At 48.8% G+C, this 27,351-nt stretch overlaps 2 protein-coding genes and 1 pseudogene across 5 annotated transcripts in view; 2 read left to right on the top strand and 1 right to left on the bottom strand.

The window, feature by feature from the left end:
• Positions 1-14,331, top strand: part of FKBP15 (FKBP prolyl isomerase 15) — a 51,147-nt gene extending 36,816 nt beyond the window's left edge. For 2 of the 4 annotated variants that reach the window (XM_028505452.2, XM_028505444.2), the window contains exons 21-28: positions 1,340-1,476; positions 4,144-4,299; positions 5,120-5,272; positions 6,477-6,602; positions 7,197-7,304; positions 7,579-8,279; positions 9,324-9,420; positions 11,726-14,331. In XM_028505452.2, the coding sequence (XP_028361253.1) occupies positions 1,340-1,476; positions 4,144-4,299; positions 5,120-5,272; positions 6,477-6,602; positions 7,197-7,304; positions 7,579-8,279; positions 9,324-9,420; positions 11,726-11,800 (1,553 nt within the window). In that variant the 3' untranslated portion in view covers positions 11,801-14,331. Of the gene's footprint in view, positions 1-1,339; positions 1,477-4,143; positions 4,300-5,119; positions 5,273-6,476; positions 6,603-7,196; positions 7,305-7,578; positions 8,280-9,323; positions 10,461-11,725 lie in introns of those variants that run through there. The other 2 variants (XM_036022079.1, XM_028505426.2) reach the window with 2 other exon arrangements.
• A 261-nt stretch (positions 14,332-14,592) lies between these two features.
• On the bottom strand, positions 14,593-23,729 carry SLC31A2 (solute carrier family 31 member 2). The gene is made up of 4 exons (XM_028522369.2): positions 23,575-23,729; positions 19,486-19,552; positions 16,344-16,530; positions 14,593-15,410 (listed from the first exon to the last, which is right to left on the bottom strand). The coding sequence occupies exons 1-4, from the start codon at positions 23,578-23,580 to the stop codon at positions 15,242-15,244; spliced, it is 429 nt and encodes a 142-aa protein (XP_028378170.2). The 5' UTR covers positions 23,581-23,729; the 3' UTR covers positions 14,593-15,241.
• A 205-nt stretch (positions 23,730-23,934) lies between these two features.
• Positions 23,935-26,243, top strand: LOC118499785 (annotated as a pseudogene).
• Positions 26,244-27,351: the final 1,108 nt, after the last annotated feature.

Genomic DNA, 27,351 nt, shown 5'->3' with positions numbered 1-27,351 from the left:
ACAGTGGAAGTTTGTGAAAGAGGTGCTTCCTGTACTGGTTGCTGCTTTCGGAGAGAATGGATTGCAGCTCTTCATCCAGCACTCAGGGCCCCTTCAGCTTGGCTTGTGTCCCATCCTGTCCCGCAGTCCGTCCCGGCTCTGGTTGTACCAGCCAGCCTGCTGCTGCTCTTCTGCATGTCTGTAGCTGTGGTCTTGCTTTTCATCCATGCCATTCTCTGGACTTGGCGTGCCCACCATCACCAGTATTTGTCTCCATTTCTTTCCAAAATCTGCTCTTTCAGAAGTTTTCCTTGTTTTTTTCCCTACATTTGATCTTTAAAATTCTTTCTCTCAAACATTATTATGATCATTCTCACATTGCTTTTATCAGCACTATTTATATATGTTTTCCCCTCTAGAGTGCAAGTCCCTGGGGGGAAGGGTGGCATCTTGCTCATCTTTGTGAAGTTCTTTCCTCCAAATTAGTGTGAATTCAGGGCCTGGCCCGAAGGTGGTGCTCAAGCCAGGGTGACTTGAATAGATTAGGAAGACCCACGTGTTGGTTCATCTGCCTCAGTGTATAGAAACAAACGTGGAAGGCGCAGATGGGACCTGTGGGTGTGGCTGGAGCAGCAGCAGAGTTGGGAAGAAGCAAGGTTCACTGCCTGCTAGAGAGCTAAAAAGCACTGATGTCCGTTGGTGCGGTGATCTCTTAAAGATAAATCCCTTTTCTTTTACAACATAGCCTGGGTGCATATGAGAGATAGGCTTAGATTTGAATGTCATACAGATATCCTCTCCTCTGTTTTTGTGGGGCCCCATGAAAACTACCTTAAGAGTGCCATAGGGTCTCAATGTTTTCCAAACAAAATAACTGTTGATGCATCACATGTGTAAGAGATATTCTAGGTAACTTTATTTGAGAAGGGATGTTTTGAAAGCAGACTCTTGGTAGAATGTCCCAGCTACCAAGAAACTTGAGAATATCTTATCCAGGCAGTGAGAAAGGGCTGACCAATACCAACAAGATGTGTCCAGTGTGCTGCGATGGTGACTGACATGGAATTGTGGGAGTGATGTATTTTGAAGGTGGTCTCTGCTTGGAACCTTTCCATTGTATGTGTGGGAAGTGCCATACACACACAGAGATAAATGTGGGTAGTGGGAATCAGTTTATGGCTTGATGAACTATTGTTGATCAGTGAGGTGGTACTGATCCACCTCACTGAATTGAGGAGAAGGTGCTTGTGTGGTAGGATCGGGAGATCACAGAATGCAGCTTTGAAGAAGCTTCTGGGATGTTGTATAGCTCACTATCACTCTAGTTCTGCAGCTGATTCTCTCTGCTGTTTTATCCCAGAGCTCCAAGAAACCTCTGAGCAAGCACAGTCCAAGTTCAAAAGTGAAAAGCAAAACCGCAGACAACTGGAACTCAAGGTGACAGCCCTGGAGGAGGAGCTGACTGACCTTCGAGCTGAGAAGGAGTCTCTGGAAAAGGTAAGTTTTAGAACTGTGTTCCTTTGTTGAGCCCCAGTGGCCAGGATTAGCTGTTTAATATACATTTTTATTTTCCTTTTTAAAATTACAATAGTATACAAATAAGACAGAAAAGTATTGGGTTAGGCAAAAAGTCCATTACGTTTTTTCCATACAATGGCTCTAGGAGCGCTTAGTTGTCTTTAACTTCATTTGAAACAATTTGTTAGATTGTATTGTGACAGCTGTCATAATCTCATGCATTTAAAAAAAACTTAATCAAAATTGGTGAATTTTTGTGCAGCCATTTTAATATTGAAGACAGAAGAAAATACCCAACATTTTTGTCATGTTATGCTTTATTATTTCAAAAAAGGTAAAAATGCAACTGAAATGCTAAAAAAGATTTGTGCAGTATTTGGAAGAGGTGCTATGATTGATCAAACATGTCAGAAGTGGTGTGAGAAGTTTCTTGATCAAATAATTCTTTGCTATTTTTACATTTTGGCCAAATCTTTGCTGTGGGGCTGTCTTATGCATTGGAAGATGTACAGCAGCACCCCTGGCCTCTACTCATTAGAAACTAATAACAGGAGATAGCTGACATACTCAAAACATCCAAACTAATAAAGTTATTGGTGGAAATGAAAAATGTGTCTTTTATTTTGTGAAAGAAACATAATGAACTTTTTGGCCAACCCAATGTAAAATAAAATACTTTTTTTTTACCCTGTTTAATCTCATGCGTTAGGAGTAACAACTATAGGCCTGGCTGCTGTGGCTCAGTGGTTGAGCACCAGCCTGTGAATCAGGCTGTGAATCAAATTGTCACCGGTTCGATTCCCAGTCTAGGGCATATGCCTGGGTTGTGGGCCAGGTCCCCAGTAGGGGGTGCACGAGAGGCAACCACACATTGATGTTTCTCTTCCTCTTTCTCCCTTTCCTTCTAAAAAATAAAATTAATAAAATCTTTTAAAAAAGTGACAACTCTAAATAATGTGTGGTTTTTATCCTTCCAAATTATTTGCCGTGTGTATAAAACATACATACATACTTTTACATACACATAGCTACACTGATATTATTTTTTTGACAGTAATGGGATCATGTTTGATGCTTTTTCACAACATCATGGACATTGTACTGATAAGAACAAGAACCTCCTCGTTCTTTTTTAACTGCAGCATTGTAGTCTACTGTGAGGCTCTACCGTAATTTACTTAACTGTTCACCTTTTGATGGATATTCATGATTCTATTTTTTCACTATTTCAAGCATTGCTGCATTGGACATTCTTGTACTATATAACTATTTTTGCAAGTTTATTTTGAGCTTTCCCAGAACATGGATTGTTGGAATTAGAATTGCTGGGTCAGAGGAAATGCTATGTATCTAAATTTTTAAAATAAACATTGCCCGGTTACCCTAAAGCAGGGTGTGCTGGCGTATCCTCCCAGCACCGTGCAAGCAAACCCATTTCCCATGCTTTTCCCAAATCTGCACAAATCAGTTTTTCTGATCCTTATCGTCTGATGGGTGATGTGCTCTCGTTTTAATATGTATTTTTATTGGTAGTAAAGCTTTCATATATTTAATACCCATTTGTATTTCTTTTATGACTTATCTTTTTAATATTTTTTTGCCCTCTTTCCTATTGTAATATTAGTTTGATTTGTAAACGCTAGTAAAGGTATTAATCCTTTGCCAGTCATAGATGTCACAAATATATTTCTAGTTTTCTGTTTTTAAACTTTATTCATAGTATCTTCTGTTGCGTTAAAATTTTAACATCAGGGTAATTTCAGCCCCGCTGAATGAAGTGGGAACATTTCTCTTTTTCTATTTTCTGGAATGGTTTAGGTATAGAAAGAACATTGTTTCTGAGGTTTCATTAAAACTCTTTAGTAAAGTCCTTTTGGACTAGTGCCTTTTAGGGGATGCATCTTAGGCTACATTTATAGTTTCTTCTGTGATTTTATGAGGGTTTTTTTAACCAATTTATTCTGATTTTTTGGCTGTTTTCAGTTTTTTGTTATTATAGATCCTTGTAAAACACTGTCTTTATGAACATGATTTATTACTTTCTTAAGATAAATTATAATTTGTGTAATTTCTGGGTTTGCTTATTTTGAAAGTCTTTTCAGAGGACTGCCAAATTACCATCTAAAGAGAGTGTAACCAGCCCTGGCTGGTATGGCTCAGTGGATTGAGTGCTGGTTATGAACCAAAGGGTCGCTGGTTTGATTCCCAGTCAGGGCACATGCCTGGGTTGCAGGCCAGCTCCCCAGTTGGGGGCATGCAAGAGGCAACCACACATTGATGTTTCTCTCCCTCCCTCTCTCCTTTCCCCTCTGCCTAAAAATAAATAAAAATCATTTTTAAGGGATTAAATAAATAAATAAATACCCATTTATTTTCCTAACAGCAGAATGTGAAAATGTCTACTTCACTGTTAAGATATTCTCCACCTCTTAATAGAATTGTAGTTAAAACTCTTCTTGTCTTCCTCCTTGTCACAATTTTTCTCAGCCAGGAGCCAAGAATGTTAAATATATAGGGAAAAGTAAGCTAAAAAAATGCATTGTTTCCAAAAAAGAAAGGACCCAGTGAGGTCAGTCACTACCACCACCGTCTCCGTGTATCCTCTGTTAAACAGCCAGAGCTGATGATGGTTCTCTTGTCCCTAAGAACCTCTCAGAAAGGAAAAAGAAGTCCGCTCAAGAGCGCTGTCAGGCTGAGGAGGAGATAGAGGAAATTCGCAAGTCACACCAGGAGGAATTGGACAAACTTCGGCAGCTTTTGAAAAAGGCGCGGGTGTCCACAGACCAAGCAGCCTCGGAGCAGGTAAGGAGAAACGGAGCACTTGGAAACAAAAGGAAGGCATGAAGGACTCAGGAAAGTTTCTAGTTTCTTCTTTAACCTTTACGGTGACATTTCACATGGTCAGTACTCTCACTTTTGGAGAGAGGAGAGCACAATCTAAATATATGCAGAAGAGGCAGGATTCAAGTGGATAAGCTTTCCATTTTTAAAGCTTGGTGGAAATTTAACTATGTAAGTAAAGCATGAAAAAAAAAGTCTTTATAAAAAATTCCAAACATGGTAAGGCTAAAGTCCTCAACCACCAGATACCATGCTTCAGACCCATTACTGCCCCAAAGAGGGGTGGGGAGGACTGATTTATGTAATCAGGCGGGGAAAGCAGGGACGGTGGCAGGGCCCAGCTGGATCTCTAGTCCATCTGACAGTGACCTTTCCCCTCGTAAGTTCATAAATGCCTATTTGTTTGCTCAGGTAAGTAGAGTGAATTGAGACCCTCGGTTTGATCATCTCTGGGAATTTTGACAAAATTAAATTTTTTCTGACTCTGTAAAATCTAGGGCCTGGCCCTGAAAAGTATGATCACATTATGGCCCTGCCCTCTGGGAACCTGTCTAGACAAGTCACACCTTTGTCTGGTTGGAGCCTTTTGGAGTCCTGACAACTAATGACATCTTCCTTCATACCTTAAAAAAGTACGTTTCCTTTCAAAGTAACCAAGGTCTTCCAGACAGTTGTTCCCCTGTGAAGTCGGGCTGTTAGCTTATGCTTTTTGCTTTATAAAAGATAGGCTTCTCTAGACGCAGCTGGACCCCCAGGATGTGGCGATTACTTTTCTTGGCAGCTGTCTCTAGTACAGGCTGAGCTGCAGACCCAGTGGGAAGCAAAATGTGAACACCTGTTGGCCTCGGCCAAGGATGAGCACCTGCAACAGTATCAGGAGGTGTGTGCACAGAGAGATGCCAGCCAGCAGAAGCTGCTCCAGCTGCAGGAGAAGGTAGGCGTTTCCCTGGGGCCAGACAGCTCGGGCAGGGCAGCCCAGTTAATTTGAGGCAAGCAGATTGTCTGACGCTGTAAGTTCTTGTGAACGTAAAGATGCTGATAGCTTGAAAACAAAAGTCACACTTGTTCAACTCTCCACAGTAATCTCCTACATATTTATTGGTGTGGCAGGTGAGTGACTTACAAAAGTAAAAAGCAGCACTAGTATTCTGGCACATGTTTTCCAGGACTATTTGATCCTTCTTTAAAAAAATTTTTTTTTACACATTTAATTTATTAATCCTCACCCAGGGATATGTTCATTGATTTTTGGAGAGAGAGGCAGGGGGAGAGAGAGAGAGAAACATTGATCAGTTGCCTCCCATATGCTCCCCAAGCGGGGATTGAACCCGGAACCTTTTGGTGTACGGGATGATGCTTCAGCCAACTGAGCCACCCGACCAGGGCAATCTTTCATTAAGCGAGTATTTATTGTGCACCAGTCGTGTTCCAGACACCGTGTTAGGGAAAAGGCTTACAGAGAGCTCTGCCTGCAAGAGCCTCACAGTTGAGAAATGGAGACAAGAGAGCAACAAAGGTGAGCATTAAGTTCTGTGAGGCCCGGAAGGGAGTGCCCAAGGGACAAGAGCCAAGAATGACAAGTGGCTTTGGTAGGGTGAAGAGGCAACAGAGCATCCTGGAGAAAGGCACTGAGATAGGATGGAGCATGGCTGTGGTGGGAGCCTCTTGGTATAAAAATAAGACAGACAGGCAGACAGAGGAGGTGGCTTAAGGTCAAGGTATGCCAGTCTCCATATCTTGGAGGTCAGTTTCTTTCCTTAGAGTATCCAGTTGAAAGTCTTTGACTCAGAGATGGTAAAGGCAGTCTGGTAAGCGAATAGGTTGCTTCTGACGTCCAGTGTTTATATGTCTATGTGACTAGAGTTACAACGCTCTTTTTTCATTATATTCTTGACCTGATTAGGAACGAGGCAAGTGACCTTATTGGGAAAGAGGAGGACAAGGTGGGAGTGGGGACAGAGTGATGAGGAAACGGATGCCCTGAGTCAGCAGGCCCGGGTGGGCGTGGAGGGTGTGGACACCAGCGGACCTGCACGAGGCCGACACTGGATGCTTAGGGCAGCTCTTCTGCTGCTTCCTGGCCTTCACCTGGCGGTCCAGGTGCCCGAGCCCACAGCCGCAGTCTGTTCGCTTTGCAGTGTTCCGCCCTCCAGGCCCAGGTCACAGCCCTGACGGAGCAGAATGAACAGCACATCAAGGACCTGGAGAAAAACAAGTCCCAGGTGTCTGGGGTTGAAGTTGCTGCCACTGACTCATCAGAGAAGGTGAGCCAGTCATTTGAAGAAGCAGCGAACCATGTCACTAGGCATTCAGAAAGAATGCGGCCCATTCGTTGTGTTGATAGCTTTTTTTCCCCCTAACTTTGGCAATACACCACTTGCCTGACTTAAGTACAAGTTAACCTTTGGAACCTGTCCCTGTGGTGGTAAACCCTGAGGGCTCTATCCCGAAGTTTTTGACAAATGTGGGAAGCGCCTCTAAGTCACAGGAGAGGAGTGGGGAGCGTGTCCAGCATCTACTAGCCACTGACCCTGGGAGCCCACGGCAGCTCTCGTGATGGTCACGGTGGGAGGGCGGCAATAATACATGGTCCGTAAGCTGTCTCAGGTACACGTGCCGCAGCTTACCTATCCTTGATGGCCTTCTGTCAAGTGCAGCCTGTCATTTGGCATTGTCCTCTCCACAGTGCCCGTCAGTGTCTGCGTTCATGACCAGCTGTGTCCTGCCGTGGAGTTCTGGGAAAGCTTCACTGCAGCCTTCCAAAACCCTTTCTGGAATTTGCGTGCATCCCTTCGTCACTTGACTTGGGCAGCATACGTTTTGATACTGTGTTTTTCTCTCCTCGCATCTCCACTCAGGTCAAGAAGATCATGAACCAGGTGTTCCACTCCTTGCGGGGCGAGTTTGAGCTGGAGGAGTCTTACAGTGGCAGGGCCGTTCTGGGGACCGTCATGAACACCATCAAGGTACAAGCCAGCTGTGGGCTGTTGCACTGAAATGGGGTCTTGTTTCTTAAGTGCTTTCTAAGGGGTGGTGAGTGAAAAATCACTCAGACCTGTGCATCAGTAATTCAGCAGCCTGGAATGACTTTATCCGGACAGATAGATGTGGGCAGCCTCCTGAGGAAGGAAGACGCAAAGGCTTTGAGCTAGACGACCAGTTGGGTGAATGGGGTCTGAAGAACTGGGAGTGCCTGCTGTTTACCTCTCGGTGATCTCCTCCTCCTTGGCTTTTGAACAGTTGGTGACTCTTCGTCTGTTAAACCAACACCAGCGAGAAAAGGGAGAGAGCAGCAATGAAGAAGAGGAAGAAGACGAAGAAGAACAACAAGAAGAAGAGCAACCTCGGAGACCTTCCCAGGAGCAGTCAGTCTTGGCCAGTTCTGAGCCATCCCAAGTGCCCCTGAGCAGGGAGAGGCAGGAGTCCCCCATGGTGCCATCAGAGCAGGTCGTCAAGGAAGCTGAGCCATTGCCTCCTGGGCCCCTCTACACCCCCCAGGAGGATGCACAGGGAAGGGAAGGAGAGCCCACAGAAGCAGAGGCACTCTCAGAAATAAGAGATGATTCCCTCCCCGCCGAACTGGCCTGCATCCCCTCCCAACGAGCTCTGGGACCCCCGACTTCAATCCCCCCTCTGCCTCCGAGCTGTGTAACTGTGGACTCTGAGTGTGAGCAGGCATTTGCTGCCAGCCCGTTGGGAAATGCCTGTGTTGAGGAGCAAGAAAGCTCCGCAAGACTGTCCCTGACTTCAAACTCTAAGAAGGGGGACCCACTGCCCTTGGAGCCTGAAAGTTCAGGAGGAGAGCCTCAGCCTCCAGAGAGCCAGAAAGGGGAAGGTGCCGCTGGTTCCACTGGCCCCTCCGAGGCGCTGTCAAGCACAGAGGCAGGTTCTGCATCTGCAGGAGCAGCGCTCGGACCCAGCCACTCTTCTCAGCGCTCCAGGTATGTCCCCTTGAGCAGAGTCAGGGACAGGGTGGCTGCCAGATTGGTTTTTCCAGTGCTGGCAACTCATCCTTCAGAGACCGAACGATGGACTAGCTCACTTATTCATTCCTTCATTCATACATGTATTTATGCAGCAATACCTACTATAAAAGGCTCTGTAGGCACCATGACAGTGTGGTGGGAAAAGCAGATTTGGTTCTTCAGTTAAGGAGCTTACAGTCTAGTGGGGGCTGTTATAAAAGTATAAAAATATGATAAGTAGTACTAGCTGGTGTGGCTCAGTGGATTGAGTGCTGGCCTGCGAACCGAAAGGTGCTGGTTCAATTCCCAGTCAGGGCACGTGCCTGGGTTGCAGACCAGGTACCCAGTTAGGGGTGTGGGAGAGGCAACCACACATTGATATTTCTCTTCCTCTTTTCCTCCCTTCCTTTCTCTCTCAAAATAAATAAATAAAATCTTTTAAAAATACGTGGTAAGTTAAAAAAAAAACAAATGGTATATAACAGAAAATAAAAGGAGGTTATTCTGCTTTAGATAGGGTGGTTAGGGACAGATTCTGGGAAGGTAACATCTACATGGAGACCCGAGGAATGGAAGGGGGACTTCCACGCCAAGAGCGGAAGAGATTTCAGAAGGTGGGAACAGCACAGGCAAAGACCCTGCGGCCGGAGGGGACACGACACAGTCAAGAAACAATGAAGACACATAGTAGGAGGACAGGGGTGTGAAGCCAATATTGGGAAACTAGGCAGGGACCAAGTCATACGAGATTTTGTGTCACCGCTAGAAGTTCGGACTTTAAGTGCAGTGAAAAGCTATTAAAGGGGTTTAAGCAGAAGAGTGACTTGGTCTGACCTGTTAGTTTTAGAAGATCCGGCAGCCTGTAGGCTGTGGAGGGCATGGAGAGCGTGAGACGGCTAGGTGGGAGGCGCTCCAGGGCGGTCACCCCAGCTGCTGGGTTCTCACTCGGAGCCTGTGGGCGCTGCGGTCTGGCGCAGGAGCCTTTTCTGTGACTTGATTTCCTTGATTTTTTTTTTCCAGTCTTTCTGGGGATGAAGAGGATGAACTGTTTAAAGGGGCAACTCTGAAAGTTCCAAAGTCCAAAGCACAGTCTGAGGAGGAGGATGAAGACGAGGTGGTAAGGAGATCCCAGGCACTGCCGAGTCCTCACGCCCCTGGCTGGGCGGCCTTCCCCACTGGCTCTGAGAGGAGCAGTGGAGTCTGCTGGTGGCCCGCGGCCTGGGCCCTGTGTGCGGGGCCCTGTGGGAGCAGGCTCGGGGCCGGGCGGGGGCAGCTCTGTAAGCACAGTGGGGATGGTCACATACCACTGTGTTCTTGAAAAGGGACCGTGAGTTTTACTTTAAGGAAAGTAAGTTGGCCAGATTAGTCCTATATTAGAATGCTTAAGCCTCAGGTTTCCTCAGATTGGCTAGGATATTACTTATATTTTAGAGTTGGAAAGGACTTGGAAGATTGTCTTGACTGGCATCCTTATTCATAGACAAAGACACTGAGGCTTAGATGGATGATTTATGAACCGAAAGCCACAGACTAACTTAATGGCAGAACTAGGACAAAACCTTCCAGCTCTTACCGTGACCACCTGTTTCCGAGCATTTTCTGCTCCCTCCACCTACTTTCCAGCCTGCTGCCTGGTTGGGTCCCCACAAGGTCCCTGCGTAGGAAATGGGTTAGGTGCTGACGGCGTAGCTTCGGGGTGTGGAGCTCCAGAGTGAAGGCCAGCGGGGCGAGTTGCTGCCGGAGCGTGGAGCAGAGCCCCGGTTCTTGCATCTGCAGTTCCCAGCGTCCTTGGCTGTCACTAGGATGACACTTTGCTGTGACGGGAACTTCACTGGAGCAAAATGTGGATGTAGAGCATGGATCAGCTTCAGGCTCGATCTGCCTCAGGAATAGAAATACGAGTTCCAAGCAGTATATCATTGGTATTGATACAATTGACCATCAAGCTCATTTCTATTTCTTAGGTTATTCTGTAAACTGTAATACTTCACAGATATTCTGGTTTAACCCTCTACTAATCCAGTGAGGTCAGCACTTTTATCCCATTTTATAGGAAAGAGGACTGAGGCGCAGGAAGGTTAAGTAACACACCCCGGGTTATATAGCTGGCTCAAGGTTATATAACTGGTAAATACAAAGCCAGAATTTCAGTGGGAACAAACCAAAGCACTGAACCTCATTTTAAAATCCTGTACTGTCTGCCCTGGCTGGTGTGGCTCATTTGCTTGGACCATCGTGCCATATACCAAAAGGCTGCGTGTTCAATTTCTAGTCAAGGCACATACCCAGGTTGCAGGTTCGATCCCCAGTCAGGGTGCATACAAGAATTCAGCCAATTGACCTTTCTCTTTCACATTGATGTTTCTCTCTCTCTCTCTCTCTCTCCCTCACCACCTACCCTTCTCTCTAAAATAAAAAAAAAAGGCAATGAAAAAATGTTCTCTGGTGAGGATTAAAAAAAAAATTGTACTGTCAGAGTTTAGAGATAACTTGACTGATGCCCAGAGACAGGTACAAGGTCCATTAGTTGGTGGGAGGGATGGGGTTAGCCCAGGCATCTCTGACCGTTTGGCTGGCCCTGTGAAGAAAGATCTGGGCCAGAGCAGCTCACGAGAGCAGACAGTACCTTGGTAGAAAATATTTAGTTAATGCCTGTCTCCAGCATCAATCCCTGCTACCCTGTGGGACCTGTTCCCTGCCAGTCCAGAAGACAAAGGCCAGGAGCCCAAACCATGAAAATGGGGCGGGAGTCTCCTCCATGGCCGTTAATCCCCCTCATCCTCCTCCTGGTTGGAGAGAGTGAGGGTAGGGCCAGTGGGCCCAGGGGAGTGGGAGGCCATGGCCCTGTGTTCTGGGCTGACTTCATCTCTTGGGATTCTCCACCTGCTAATGCAGCCAAACCTCTAAATTCAGCTCTCTCCAATGATGGGGCCACGTTCAGAGCCAGACAGGCCACCTTAGGCCACAGCGTTGTTTTTTCAAATGTTACTGTATTCTTCCCAGCCTCCCTTCATCCTCCTGCATCCTCCCCTCCCTTAGGGCTGATCTGCTCTGCTTCTTTGTCCTCCTTCCCTCTCTCCCCCTCGGCCCTCCTTTGTCCACATGAAATATGTAAGTTACTGCGTGAGAGGAAACCTGTCAAACCAACACATGTATTTCACAAATAAATGACAACATTAGCCAAAGTTGGTCTTCTTGTCTCTGTTGGAAGATTGCTTCCCTTCTCTGCCTGCTGTCTCAGCTTTGTCTGGACCCCTGGGTTTGCTGGCCTCAGGGTCAGTGCGTTCAGTGAAACCCTCACCAACCGCCTTCTTTCCAGCCTGGAGCTGGACAGGGTGTCGGCTCACTTCACCTTGCAGAGGTGGGAAGTCCATCGGGCGCAGGAACGAGTGAGGACTGACTGCTCTTTTTTGTTTTGTCAGAGCATGAAGGGACGCCCGCCCCCAACACCCCTTTTCGAAGATGACGATGATGATGACATTGACTGGCTGGGATGAAGACCAGGAACCTGATGCAAAGGTTTCTCTGCCGACCCTGCCCCGAGCATGTTTTGCACAGCCAGCCCTGGGTCTGGGTGAGCCCAGGGAGAGGCGAAGGTGCGCGTTCTGAGGACAGGAGCCCAGGTACCTGAGCTAGCCAGCCTCTGAGCCCCCTGCCTGGCGGGAGGGAGAGGAACGCGGGCCTGTCCTCAGAACGCTGGGGTTGGCAGCGGCTGACCCTGGTCCTGCCTCGGAGTCCCATTTGGAGGAAGGGCTGGCAGTCTCCTCCCCGGTCATCACCTATGAGAGTCCTGCCCTCTTCCGAGCCCTTTCATCTCCTCCCCAACTCGGACTGCTGTGGGGAGGCCGCCTCCATCTCCCAGCGTTGGGGCCTGTCACCTGGGGTGAGGCCTCCCTGGTAGAACCGAGGGCCAACTACACCATCTAAACTCCCGTTCAGTTAACAGCTTTGCCTGCAGTCCTGGCACATTACCTTTTCTCTGCCTTAAGTCTTTGAGATTAAAAAAAAAACTAAAATAAATATCTATAATGAAACATGACTCAAACTCTTGGGGAGAAAGGACTTTGGTTCCCAGGGCTGTCTGCGCCCCCTCTGGGAATCTGAGGGCAGGAGCGGTAACAGACCCGGGCCAGTTAACGTGCACAGACCATTGCGACGTGTTCCCTTTGGCACGTCACAGGGGCACCCTGGAACTTCAGGCCTCAGAACAAAATCACTCTGCTGCCCCAGCTCGTCCCTGACGCATTAATTTAGGGCTTAGGACATCGTGGTTCTCTGAGGACCACTCCTGTCACCCACTTGCTCCCGCATGCCGGGCCCTACGCCCTGGAAAGCCGCACAGAGAAGGTAGGAGGGCCCTGCGCTCCGTCCATCACAGCACCTGAGACTCTTCACCTGGAGAGCAGCTGCCATTCATTCATTCCCTCTGAACTCGGGGCCAGGACTACTGAAGAAAACAGTAGTGAGAAGTATTTTTACTACTTCAGAGATCTTCCAGAGACCATTCAGTCTGCAAAAAGTAGAATCATTTTAGTAATGATGTTCCCGATTTTCAGTTTATAAGATAGGAACCTGAACTCCACTTTGTCTGCCCGACGTCATCCTCCGCGAGGACAGCTCTGAGTCTGTCCCCGCGTGTGGGGCTGCGAGGCAGTGGGAACTGCCCTTCACAGAACTTCGTTGTTTAACAAACAGGCGCTGCCGCTGAGCACTTCACACACTGTCCCGCCCCCAGCAACCCTTGCAGAAGACACTGTCGTCCCCGTTTAGAGAGGCAGCCTGGCCCTGCCGCTTATTAGGGTGGCGTTGTTTGACCTCCCAGTGCCTCAGCTGCTCCATCTCTAAGACAAGGACAGGAAGTTTCTACCTTGTTGTGAGAAGCGTTTGAGTTAATATTGTACAGTGCTTAGAACACCGCCCAGAAGTGCTAAGTACTAGCTAGGTGTTGATTTACAAAATTTGTGTTGAAATGCCTCCCGAGTCTGAACCATGTAATCAGTGTCTCTATAGAGTGCACAGATTTTTTTTTAAAGCCCTCTGTTCTATAAAAAGCCTGAAATGTATCTCACACACAAAGATGTGACTGTGTCAAACTGAACCGGTGACAGAACACCTGAGGAGGGAGGAGTACCCGAGGGAGGACGCCCGAGGAGGTCGGGACGTGAACTCGGGTGCTGGAGGCTCCATCAGAGAGACTACACAGGTCACTGGGAGTCTCGGCCCTGTTGTGACTTTCAGCAGCTTTCCAGTCCCCTGCCAGTGTGGAGAGTGCGCTGAGGGCCTCACGTCCTCTACATTGTTACAGCTGCTTCTGGCTGTAAGTTAAAACTTAGTTTTGATCTATTTTTACCTCTGCCCTCAGGGAAAGATAGGTGCTTATAATTATGCCAACTTAGGTATTTGTAGTCTGTGTTCAGTTATTTTTCTCGTGGCACCCAGTCACTATTTGTTACACGAACAGAAGAACGACTCTGGACTAGGCTGGCACTGCGGGCTGTCTGCCTGTGGGCACGGGGTTTTTGGGCTGGCGTCTCCCTGAGCACAGGGCTGTCTTCGTAGCAGATGGACGGACTTGGCCCCGAGAGAGCCCACCAGCCAGCACCGCCAGCTCCTGTCACCCACTCAGCTCCTGCCGTTGTTCCGTGTGCTTGCTGTTCGAAGAGAAACAGAAGACGGATCGCACACTATTTAAAAATATATATTTATTAAAGTTATTTCTTTTTTAATTCCAAACGCTTAAGACCATCGTTCATCTAGCCCGTGAGGTACCCGAGCCTAGATGTTACAATACACAGAAGCGGTTTTTGTTCCTCAGTCTCCTGTCGCCTTTTCTGGAGAGTGAAGAGGTTCGACTATCTGAGAGTCCCCTCTCTCTCCAAATGTAATGTTTTGGTTTGGCTGCTTATTGCACCTTCAGTCATGCCCCTCCCTCACCCGCCCCCCACCTTATGGCTTACTCGGTTTTTTAAGTGAATGAATCATGTTTGTTATGGGTGAGCAGCAAGTAATAAATAAAAAGCATTAAGTATCATTCAGTTCAGTTCTCTGTTGTACATAAAAGAAGGATCAGGATGAGAGAGGGCATTAAGGAGAGCCCCCAGACACCTGCAGCCAGGAGGCTGTCTCCCCCCACTCTGCACCCCTCCCTCCACTCCGCACCCCTCCTCCCCCGCAGTGCGGCCGGACAGGAAGAGCTCTCTCCCTGCTCCCTCCGCTGGAGTCTTGGCTGCAGTCCTGCTTCTCTGCCTTTAATCTGCTGTCACTCATTCTCCAGTGCTGCCATCCATTGTGAATGAAATGAAATAATTTAATGAAAATTTTTGTTTGTATTAATGTGCAAAGTTGCCAACCAAGAGTTCGCTGGGGAAAAGTGAAAAATCTTAGTTTGTCAGCGTGATCCATAAAGAGAAGAAACAATCTTCCCATGTTCCAAAGGCAGAGGGTGAAAAAAGGGACCCAGTGTGGCCTCTGTCCTCCAAAGACAGGAGAGGACAGGAGGTGCAAGGGAAGACACTCATCTAGGTAAGGCACAAGTCAGGAGAGCGAACGGTGGCCGGGCTCCGAGCCCTTTGCCCAGAACCTGTCTCCTGGTCTTGGAGATCTTTGGAAATTCTTAAGTGTTGAGTCACAGGTAAGTCAGCACAGGCTCGGCAATCCTGCCTCTGGGCTCTGTTCTCTCTGCTGTCCCGGAGGACGGGCTGTTAGTCACAGCAGCGCGCTAAGGCGCAAGACTAGCACCCCTGGGTGGGCTGTCTGAGGAGAGGTAGCTGCAGTGGCCTCTGAACTCCAGGGAGCAAGTGCTGGCTTCGGCTGAAAATTTCTAGGAGCTGGGAGGGAGGTGAGGACCATCCATCAGAAGAAAAAGGAGACTCGGGCCTGAAAGTGCAATGACTGGAGGGGGCGCCCAGCTGTCGCCAGTGCTCAGCGCCTGCGCGGCCCTAATCTATGCTGAGAAGCGGGTAGGCGAGGTAGTAGCCCACAGCCGCGCCCAGGACCACGCCAAGGAAAATCCAGGTGTTGTAGGACATAACAGCCAGCATTACGAAGTAGCCGATGACCACCTGAACGACGTGGATTAGAGACAGGCCAAAGTGAGACAACCACCACCTAGATAAAAAGGAGAGACAAGTTAATGTTCGTAATAAGGTGAAAGCTAAGAGTTGGTGTCCAAAGTAGGAAGAGCAGCTGAGTTACAAAACCAGTTTCTTTTTAGAGACACATTAGAAACCACTAATAGGGGAAAGGAACTTGGACAAGGAGCCTAGGACAATCACTTCTCTACTCAGCTCTGAGCTTCCTGGCACCCTAGGCAAAAAGGGAAAATGGCACATGCCTGATAGAGATGATACAAAATCATCAGTGAGGCAGACCCCCACTTCCCTCAGTCTACTCTGGGAGCCAGTAGAATGGAACGAACATGGACTTGGGTAACAGATCAACTCCTAGTTCCGTGTCTTAGCACAAGTGGCTTCAAATGTCATCAGTAAAACAGAAATAAGAATACCTCCCTTGGAGGATGGTGGTGACTATTTGAGACACCCATGTAAGGAGCAGGCAGGCAGGCTCAATATACACAGCTGGAGTTGGATAGAGCAGAATTGGGACCCTAAATGGTCACCCTATCAGAATGGGAAGGGAAGAAAGGACACCAATGTGGATACAATGCTGAGAGCAATTCTCCCCATTTGTGTGGGGCCAGCCGCAGATCCCATCGTGGGTTTGGAAGCCTTGGTGACTTAGGGGAGGGCTGGGTGGACACCCCTGTTGCTAGACTGAGGCCTGCACCAGAGTTCTGCAGACCTGAGCCTCCCAAGTGGCTGTTCCTAGAAGCAAGCTCTGGCCCGGGCATCGGGAGACTGAGCTCTGTTCACCGCACTACTCACTAACTGTAGCACTCTGACAAGCCCTGGTCCTTCCCGAGGCCTCAGTTTCCTTTCTGTGTCATGGGGTGAATGCCCTCTGAGCCCGGTCTCCCTCTCAAGATGAATGTGAGCACTCTGCCCATCCCTCACCCTCACCCCCGCACCCGGTGCCTGTTACCTGAGGCGCGGTCTGCTGACTGGGGGTGACTCTGAGCTTGAAGAATCCTGGTCTGTCCCCTCGAGCCGCTCGCTGGTGGAGGTGGGCATGTTCACCAGAGTCCGGTAGAGCAGCTTGGTCTTGGCAAACTTGATGCTTTCGTATAACACGGCCAACAGCAGGACCACCAACACCGAAACGGCAATGCCTGGCAAAGGAAGCTGAGTTGCAGTGACCTAGCAAGGCAAGCACTGCTCCCCTTCTGGCAGCACCTCCGCCCATTCCCTCTGAATGCATGCCACCTTCCTGTCTTGCAGTTTCTTCCCCACTTGCTCTGGGCTCAAAGCTCCTGCACTCTTCCCCTGCCAGTTCTTTCTTGGTAGGGCTGGCCCACTGCAGTGTGGCTCAGATTGGGAGGAGTAGCTGCCTGGAAAAGCCAGGGGCCAAAGGTGCAGAGGCACCACCACTGCGCCCAGCTGCGCCCTCAACAGGCGGCACAAGTCTCTGTTGGGACTGCTTGTTAAGGGAAGAGGAGGTCCTGTTTATATGTGTATACACAGAGAAGTCTGAAAGGAAGGAGTTATCTCAGCAAATTCAGATACAGGAGATTTTTATTTCCTTCTCACTTCATCTTCCAAAGTTTCACATGTCTATTACTTTCATAATGGAAAACCATTATTTTACCAAAAACATTAAGTACTTAACTAGACCTGTTGTGTAAGATCAACTGCTAATTGCTACTTCTGTTGTATTGGGCTGGCCAAAAGGTCCGTAGGGTTTTTTCCATAGAAGACATTTTTTCATTTTCACCAGTAACTTTATCGATTTGGATATTTTGATCATGTCAGCTATCTCTTGCTTTTTGGCTTCTAGTGGGTAGAGGCCAGGGGCGCTGCTAAATATCTTCTGATACATAAGACAGCCCCACAGCAAAGAATTATTTGGCCAAAATGTCAATAGTACAAGAAACCTGAAACCACTGTTGACACATTCAATCAGTCACAGCACCCTCTCCATACACCATACAAATCTTTTTTGGCATTTCAGTTGCGTTTTTACCTTTCTTGAAATCATAAAACATAATACGCTGAAAACGATGCATATTGTCGTCATCGTCAATATTAAAATGGCTGCACAAAAATTCACCAATTTGGATAAGTTTTTTTAAATGCACGTGGATATGACAGCTGTCACAATACAATCTAACAAATTGTTTCGAATGAAGTTAAAGGCAACTAAGTGCTACTAGAGCCACTGTGTGGAAAAAAACTAGGCAAACTTTTCAGCCAACCCAATACAAATGGAGGGATATTAAATGGTCCAGCTACAGTGTTTTATTGGGCTCCCAGGAGGACATCATCTGCAGAAGAGGCAGGTTTTTAAAATATAACATTACAAGTAATTGAACACACGGTGTGCATTCAAACAGTGCAGAGGGGTATGCAGTGAAAAGTACCGTATTTTGCCGGGTATGATGCACACCCACGTTTTTGTGCACATTACATATGGGATTATTATGCCCATTATTATACCCATGGTATGGAATCATTATACCCATGTGTAATGTGCATCCTTATTTCTCCCTCAAAAATTTGGGCAAAAAAAGTGCACATTAAACATGGGAAAAATACAGTAAGTCTTTTTCCCAGACCAGCCTCCCAAACTGCAGCTCCCCTCCCCAGAGCAGCCTCTGTTAGCAATTCCCTGAATAGACACGCAATATACAAGATGGGGCCAAGGTAGGTCTACCGTTCTTATAGAAAATTATACAATAATTAATAATAATATGAGAATAAACTGTGTCCGCATACTCACTTTATTCGTCTGAATAACAGCATCCTCTTTGTGCATCCACATCTACCTTCATCCACCTGGGTTCCCCTTGGTTCCCACACATCTACCTTACTTCTGTGGCTTCACAGCATCTGTGGTAGGCTGTATTTTCCACAGATGGCCACCTCACTACACCCCACCCCACATGCTCTTCTTGCAGTGTCAACATTCCCGCCAAGAAGTAATGGGGTTTGTGTTCCCTCCCTGTTAACCGGGACAGACTTTTGTGGCTGCCTCAGTCAAAGAAGGTGGACGCGGTGCTCTGTGGCTTCCCAGGCTAGGTCTTTTTTTTTTTAAGAAATTTTTTTTCTAAGATTTTATTTATGTTTAGAGAGGGGAGGGAGGGAGATAGAGAGAGAGAGAAACATCAATGTGCGGTTGCTAGGGGGTCATGGCCTGCAACCCAGGCATGTACCCTGACTGGGAATCGAACCAGGCTAGGTCTTAAAATCCCATGCTCCTCCCCCTTGTTCTCCCGGGACACTCATTTGCTCTTGGAACCCAGCCACCCTGCCACAAAGCAGCCCAGGCCACAGGAGACACCACATGTAGGTGTTCAGACAATACCCCCACTGAGGTTCTAGCTAACAACCAGCATCAATGAACAGACATAAGTGAGGAAGTCTTCAGGGTGACCCCCTTCCCAGCCACTGACCATACCTGCCTGTGAGGCTTTGAGTGAGGACCACTTAACGGAGCCCAATCAACTCAGAACCTTGAGAAGCAACAATAAAACAACGGCTGGTGTTTTAAGTCACTCAGTTTGTTCCGTGATAGATTACGGGAATGGTAACTCATTGTAGGGATGACCATAATTTATTTGATCAGCACCTGCAATGAAGGGCATTCGGGCTGTTTCCAGTCTATTGTTAAGATTCAGTTATTTAAGCTGAAACAATTCTGCCTTTTCAAGTCAAAGGAATACCATTCTCTTTCAAACTGGTATCTCATTTCAGGCTTCAGGCTGCAGCAGCTGCTCTGGGCTCCCGAGCTGATGCTGGACAGTGAACCCTGGATGAGGGAGGCACTAGAGGCAACAGAAGGCCTTGATCCAGTTCTGGCTCTGACGTTCACTCCTTACTCGGTGTGTGACCCTGGATAAGTCTCTTCCCCTCTGTGGGCTTCAGGTCCTTCCCTGAACGGAGGGAGGAGCTGCATCCCTGGCCTCTCTCTGGGTCGTTGTGAGGATCTGTGGGATAATGGGCCCCTTGGCAATCCGAAGAGCAGTGGCTGCAAAGTTCCCACTCAACGTTTATGCAAGAGGAGTCAGGCTCACTTAAACGTCCACAGAGCGCACCAATAAAGAGAACCCAGGCCTCCTAATTCTTACCTGCAGGACTGTGGACCCTCCAGAAATCAAACAGAAGCACCACCTTATCTGAGAAGATGAAATGCATCTGAAAGAGAAGGGAGTCTGTGTCACAGCGGGCTGAGGGCAGTGGAAGCTGTGGTCCCTAACGGTCTCAAGCATCCTCTTCTAAAAGACCCAGAAAAATGGAGTCATTGGACTTACATGCTAGAAGGGCTGGTAGTGGCAATTGGGGCCCCCTGTGGCCAGACAGGGCAGGGATTTACTTGCCCTAGGTCCAGAAGGGGGTTCAACAGCACAGCTATAATTGAGTTAGCCCCGCCCCAGGTAAAAGTAGAGGTCATGGGCAGGGTGGGGGGGCGGGGGCGGTGTCCATCATCATAGGGCCAGCCAGGCCACAGTGCTCTCAGACCAGGCTGAGATGCCTTTCGTGCCCTCGAAACCCAGTGGGAGAAGCACCGGGCTGAGGACCAATGGCCTCTGCTCACTCCCAGGGCCATGCCACTCGGCTGCAGTGGTGTGTATCACGGAGAGGCCCAGGGGTGCTGCCCTTGGTCTGGACTCCACATCAGAAACGGTGCCGGGAGAAGCAGTGAACATGCGATGCCTGATGGCTCTTCTCAGAGAGCGCCCGGTCCGCCTGCTGCTCTGGAAGGCATCAGGGGCTTTTCACGCATTATCTCATTTCACAGCAGTGTTCTGTGGGGCAGGGACAATTAGGCCCATCTCACAGAAAGGAAATATGGGGAAACTAAGGTCAGAAAAGTTAAGTCACGGGCTGAAGTTCACAAGGCTATTACGTTGGCAGAGCTGGGATTCAAACCTGGGTCTCATTGGATGCCAAGCCAGGTGCACGCCAGTATACCGTGCTGCCTGTGCTATGGGATGGGAACTGGATGATGATTCTGAATGGACACATCGGGCTTACTGGCTGCGTCTGGCAAGATGAAAAGCCGGATGGATCAATTCAGTTCACCCTCTCAGGGAAGGGAAGTCCCTCTCTCATCACCAGAGGGCCTCGGCCAGAAGCAGCAGCTCTGCAAACACTGTCTGCGTTCATCACACTAAGGAGATCCTGGCTGGGTTGGGCCTTTGCCATCTAAGACAACGGTCAAATATTAGAACCCTCCAACGTCAGAGCTGGCAGTATCCTCAGAGAGTTGTTTTTAAAACTGATACATAATTGACATATATCATTATATTGTTTTGAGGTAGACACAGTGGTCAGATGGATGATGTATGCATTGCAAAACAATCACCACAGTATGAGTCTAGTTAACATTCATCACCACACCACACAGTTACAGCAGTTTTTTCTTGTGATAAGAACTTTTAAGATCCATTTTATTTATTTTCTCAGAGAGTTTTTAGTTCCCTGGTTTACAACTTTCTTCCAGGGACCATTGGCAAATAAAATCTTCCTTGTAAGCCCACTACATAAAACCCAGGACTCCAGGTGCGAAGGGAGAAAGGTCTGAGCTCTGCCGGAACTCAGTGTGGAAAACACCGACCTGGTCCAACGCCAGCCCTTCTCTGCCCACATCCCACTTCCCCATGGAGCAAAGGAGTACCAAACGGGGAAGGGGATTTGTTCAAGACCTCATAAGAAGAAAATGGAGAGGAGGGGCATCAAGAAACACGTATAAAGGACCCACGGACAGAGCCAAAGGCGGAAGGATGGAGGGTGGGAGGTGGGGTGGGTGGGGCAGGGGTGTGTGGTGGGGGCAAGTGGAGACAACTGTATTTGAACAACAATAAAAATAATTCCATAAATTCTAAATCTTCTCTAAAAGTGATGAATAAACTTGACCTGAGATGTAAAAGAAAAAAGGAAAGAGAGAAAGAAAATAGAAACCTAGGCAGTCTTAAAAATCAGGTTGAAGAATTTAAAAATAAAACTAGTTTTTTATCCCCCTAATATGAAAGTGGAACTTGTTCAGTGTAAAAAAACTGAAACAGTACCAAAAAGAAAATAAAACTAATTTGGAGTCCTATGCAGAGATACCCTTTGTTAAGATTTAAAAAGAATATTTGTTGACACGGAAAAGTGTTCGCAAAGAGATACGAAACAAACAGGCACAAATAATCCTGTGAAACTCCATTCATGCCGGAGCTGCACTCATTCAACCCAGCAGAAGCCCCAGACCATCTCTGCGGTGGGGTCAGCGGAAGCCCCTGGCTCCCACGGTCTCTGTGGTGGCAGTGGAGGAAGGTGCGGCCACATCACCTCCCCTCTGAGTTCACCTGATCTAGCAGTTGGCATGACTGGGATGACCTCAATGGCCAGCTGATCAGCAAGGTTTCCTAACTGGGTTCCTTCTGTCATCCTTGGGGCTGCGCCAGCTACCTCAGGTGCCCGGCACCACTTCCTGTAGACCTGAATACCCACAAAACAGTAAAACCAATTCCACCAACAAACATGTACTTTTGCTGTGCTAGGGCTGCAGATGCTGGAGATAGAGATGAGGGACACAAGCGCTTGGTCCTCATGAAGCTCACGGTCTGTTAGGGCCGGGGCCCCCAACCTCCCTCCTCCAGCCTGTGGATGCCCTCGCATTACCACTGGAGCTCCTCCTCCTGTCCCCACCAACCCCCGCCCCAGTCTGTGGAAAATTTGCCTTCCACAAAACCGGTCCCTGGTGGCAAAAAGGCTAGAGACCAATGTATTAGGGGAGAGCGCAGTGAACAGGTCATCACAACACGGTGTACATAATCCCTGAAAGGGAGGCACAGGGGAGGCCTTTGGCAGGGGTGGGAGGGGCTGCCTAAAGCAGCCGGGGACGCAGGTGGCTGGCACATCTTCAGAAAGCAGGAAGAGCAGGTGGCAGGCAGGGAGGACAGTCCCAGTCCCACAAGTTCCAAGCTGAAAGTGCCCACCCAGAGGGGCTGGCTCTACTTCACCTGGGGGTGAGGAGCTGGCGGGGGGGGGGGGGGGGGGAACGACGACACAAAGCCTCACCTTCTTTGGCCTTTTCACTGGAGTTATTTCAAAGTAGCCCGCTCCAAGCAGGGGCTTCAGTGTTCAATTAATAGGCTCTGTGGTCAGATACCAAGGGGCAGGGCTCTAATCTTTCCCGTTTAGGATGAACCTCAGCCCCAAGCAGCTGAGTTTAACTTTTATCTGTGCTTTACTCAGGGCCCCACCCTGAGTAGGGATGGGCTGTGGTGAAACAGAGAGCAATCAGGGGACTTTTCGTCTCTATTTTCTCGTTTGGGGGGTGTTACTTACCTTTTGAGGAAAAATTCCCTCACATGTAAACCAAAGGGTTTAGGGGAGATTAAGGTGTCTGTTCTGGCTGGGACTGTCTGGGGTGCTTGTGCCCAACTATTTCCCCTTTTAGAGGACCGGCAGCAGGCGGCGGCGGGGGGCGGGGGCGCTGGGTGGGGGGCTCTGACCAAGTGACCGGTATTGCCTTCCCATATCTTAAATTCACGGCATGCTTAATGGGGGAAGAAAATTACATGATTTTTTTTTCAAAGACCAAAGAGTCTTGTAAGCTGTGATTCTTTGCAGCCCAGGTGAACGTCACCTAGGAACAACGTTTATCTGTAATGCTATTTCCGACCCAAATGTAGGGAGGATGGAAAGTAGCTGGGTCTGGTTGTTGTCCCCGATGCGCCCCCGCCCCGGTCCCCCCTCCCGCTCCAAATCAAGCCACGAACTTGCCACGACAGGGAAGTTGCCCCAGGGAGTGTGCATCCGGTAGCAGGCTGAAATGCACCGAGCTTCCCTCCTCTTCCTAGGGGCCTCCCCGGCGTTTTCACCAAGCACTGCGCCCTGGGCAGGGGGTTACCGGAGTGGCTTGTCTTCGCCTACTGCGCCCCCACCCTGGGCTGCTACACAGCAGGTGCTCCGCAACTGCTCGTCCGGCCGGCCGGACGACCCAGCAGGAGGGAGAAATAAACAGAAAACCCAACAGCCACCACCAGCCCTAACTCTCGCCTCTCCCCAACCCTGTTCTTGCTGTTGACAATGCTTCCAACACACCCCCTTCACCAGCCCTCCCGCAGGGGCGGCGGGCACCCCGCGGGGCCGACAGCTGCAGCTAGAGGGGCTCCGCCCAGGCCGCCTAGCCGGAGTCCGCTTCGCTCCGCGGCGCCCAGACTCACCTCCATGGTGAGTGCGCGAGGGGTGCGCCAGGGACGGATCTGCCCGCTCGGGTCTCCAGGTTCCGAGTCCTACAGTCGCTGCAGCGATCTCGACCCAAGCCTGGCAGTCACGTGGTCGGGGCGCGGCGGGCGCACAGGCGCCTGGGAGTTGTGGTCCCAGTGGCCCGCACTGACCGCCGAGCCCGAGGTGCCCGGCCGACCGGCGCTGCGGGGCTGCCTCCAACGTTTCGTTTGGCGCCTTACTGTTTTGCACTTGACTTGCCTTCGCAATTATCATAAAATATTCATGACTCCTTGTAATAAGTTATGCGAAGCTTAACTCATGTTGAGTTGAAAATGGAGAAGTCCATCCTGTGGCGGTAATAGCAACAAATTATGGGTAAAGTAAAGGAATTATCTCCCAAGCTTTGAATGTAGCCATTTTTAAAAATCTGATTAGCAAAAAGCAACACACAATTGTAATTTAGTTTGTAATTGTTTGATTGCTAGGGTGGTAAACTTTTTCTTATTTTCTTATTTCTTATTTCTATTTTTATGTGTTGTCTGTCCATTTCATCCAGTTTGGAAGGTGGGGGACTTTCTGGGGAACAAAGGACTTGTAACAGTATTTAATCTTAAAATATATTCATTTAGTAAACCTTTGCCAGTCGTCCTATGAGGAAAGAGGCCCTTCAGAGAAACCTCAGGGGAGACGGAACTAGCCAACCTTCAGCCTGGAACGTGAGTGACCTCAGTTCAAATCCTAAACCAGGGAGTGTTGGCTGTGAGACCTCAGGCTAACGGCTTTACATTTGGGCCTCAGTGTCCCGGTCAGTAAAATGAAAAAAAAAAAAAAAAACCAGAGTCTATGTTGTAGGGCGTTGTAAGGCTTAAATGAAGACTTGCGTGTTAAGTTCTCAGGACACAGGAAAGCCAGGACCTCGAGGTGTGTCTTGAGTCCGGTGGCTTGAATTGTGCGGAGGAAGAATCTCTGGGGCAATAATCTCTTGATCGGCATTAACTGGAGTAGAAAAATGGAAAGGATCTCCCTGCCAGGCAGGCTGATGGCAGGATCCACTGCAGCAGGTGCCCACGGGCAGGCAGCTGCGGCCAAGGGAGGCTCAGCGTGTTGTGGGGCTTGTCTCGGGGTCCTGGCTTTTGGAGCTTCCTGCCCATTGAGCCCCAGGTGTTGGGCCTCAGCCTGAGCTGGCAGCGGCTGACAGGCTTCTGCAGCACGAAGGGCTGAGGCTGCAAGGCCCTCAGGAGATGCTGTACAAACTCCCCAAGGGATCGACAAGACCAGACGTGCGGCCCCCGCTGGACTAGCGGTCAGGGGGGAGCCCAGCCCAACCTTGCCTGCCCTGGGCATTGGAATAGACTCACATGTCATACCCCTGAGGCACAGAGGCCCGCTTGCACACCACGGACTTCTTTTACCCCTTGGTGGTAGATCCCTACAGGAGGGGGTGCAAAGCTTGTGCCAACGTGCTGGGTGACCTCTGTGCCGTGGACATCACTGAACGTGACATGTTAATGTTACTCAGCATCTGCCAGACTGTGACTGAGGAGCAATGAGAAAAGATAACCCCACTCATGGTCAAAGGCTTTCAGGTGCTGCCGAGGAAGGAGGGACTGCAGTGACTGGGGGACAAACTGTGGTAAACCCTCAGATTATTGTGGGTGGGGTTGCTGCTGCTGTGTGTCCACCCGACATATTCATCGTGTCTGACGGTGCAGTTGTAGGAGATGTGCCAGTGCTAACCAAGCCCTTAGGCGCCCAAGTTTCTGTCAGTGCCCACCAATGGCTGGATAATCCTGAAAGACGGAATAAAATAAAGATAGATAATGGTCTCCAGAGAAGAGGCAGAGCTGGCCTCTCAGGAAGCCTGTTCAATGTAACTACCCTAAACAACTGCCACTGGGTTAATGCACACAATTAATGCCCATGCAGCCACAGGTAGCACAGGCTGTGGCATCCAGGACACTCTCAGAACCTTGCAAAGCAACAATGAATGTCCTTTGTCATTCCTAATCTGCCAATCATTGCCAAGATGATTGCCATCGGCAAAACCAGTGGGCACTTGGGGCTCCTCTAGGGAATCTCAGCAAAAGCTGGGAGATTACTGATTTGTTTGCAAAGGGAACAGGCTGCTGGCTTTTGTTCTGAAATCAAACCTTTCAGGCATGGAGAGGGTCACCAAGCATGGACCGTTGACACTGTGGAACAGGAAACGTGGACAGCCCGGACTGTTGACAAGCCTTGAGTTATTGAGGTCTTACCTCGTGGGGCCACTGCTGCTCTCACTCCAGACAATTCCAGGGCCTCCTCGGAGCCTAGCTCACGAGATGGAATAGCAGGAACTGTTTGGACTGCAGAGCCTGTGTACACAACCATGGAGAGATGATTTTAAGAACAAAGTTACAAAGAAGGCAGCCTGCGTAGGAGTTCTGCAGCGGCCCTTCCTAGGTGATTTGAATCAGCCAACCACACACTGCACATTCCAAAGCTGGGAATGGCATTTTTGACTTCAAGGGGGAGATTTGTTCAACTCGTGCACAGAAGAGGAGCAGAAAAACCAACCTCCTTTTTCCAAGAGCAAAATGAGGCTATTCCAGTTTGAGGGATTTTCCTTGGCACTGAATTCATTCATTTCTGCACAGGGAGTGGGACTATTTATTAAAATGATATACGTACCAACAAAGCAGTTGGAAAAAATAATGAAGATCAGAAGCAAATAAGTTTGGGCCAATACTGCTGAGAAATAAATTTTAAGAGAGATCTTACAATGCAATGTCACATTCTTTATTAGACTTTTCTGAAGTAGTGTCTCTTTCCTGCTCTGGACAGTAATGGAGCAGCTTGTCTGTAACTGGGGAGGGATTATCTGAAGCCGCCTGATTCGATCCCTGTTCCTGATGTCTCTCCCTTGAAAACTCTTTAGGGACTCCGGGAGGCAGAGCACACTCCAGAGCCCGGGTCAGCGTGGTCATTGGAATGTTAAGTCTTGTGCTGACAATTCTGGTGCTTTCATCAATCAAGTCATTTCTAGTGAAATCAATAAAAAGGACTTCGTTGAAAAAATGTTTTAAATTCTCAGCACAGAACCAGGCAGTGGGGGCTTGCTCTATAAATGGTGGCGGTTGTCTTCATTGGTGGCAGCTGTTTCGTCCTGCGACAGAAAGTAACTGCAAAGTATCGGAGCCACTTGCTGGAGGCAGAGGGATTCTGAGAGTCTCAACCTGAAAACCAGTGGGCGTCAGAGGGAAGCCAGGGACAGGGCAGTTCCAGGGAAAGACTCCAGGCCTGGGGCACCCTGAGGAGGTCTGGGAGGGAGGCGTGGAGGAAGCCATGGGAAGAAGGGTTTTGGATTTCTTGAAGCATGTGGGTCCCGAGAGCTTGAGAGGGATTTGATGATTTAGATATAATGTTTCACTCTCCGGGCCCCACCTGGGAAGTAGGACTAAGAAGACTTGACCTTCACATAAGCAGGCTCCTGTGCATTCCCCAACCCCCATCCCTGATTAAAGGATTTGAAACACAGCTTTCCTCCTTTGACTGTTTTCGTTGGCTTTGTCACAATCTGATGACTTTCGCACTTAGTTCTAACTTCCTCAAGTGTGTTACGGTTTTAACACTTAGCCCTCAAGTTTGAAAGTGTCCCTGCTCTTTCTGAGCCACTGGAGACTCCGCTCCTCCAGCCCCCGAGCAGAGAACGGGAGCCAACCGTAGAATTCCTGCTCCTGAAGTCACACCACAGCCGGCCAACCTCGGTCCGTGGTGAGAGATTCTTACTGGGT

This window comes from Phyllostomus discolor, chromosome 3, assembly GCF_004126475.2.
Source record: "Phyllostomus discolor isolate MPI-MPIP mPhyDis1 chromosome 3, mPhyDis1.pri.v3, whole genome shotgun sequence".
In the NCBI taxonomy this organism is placed as follows: Eukaryota; Metazoa; Chordata; class Mammalia; order Chiroptera; family Phyllostomidae; genus Phyllostomus; species Phyllostomus discolor.
Note: the sequence above shows the minus strand (reverse complement) of the source record. Positions and strands in the feature narration are given on the sequence as shown.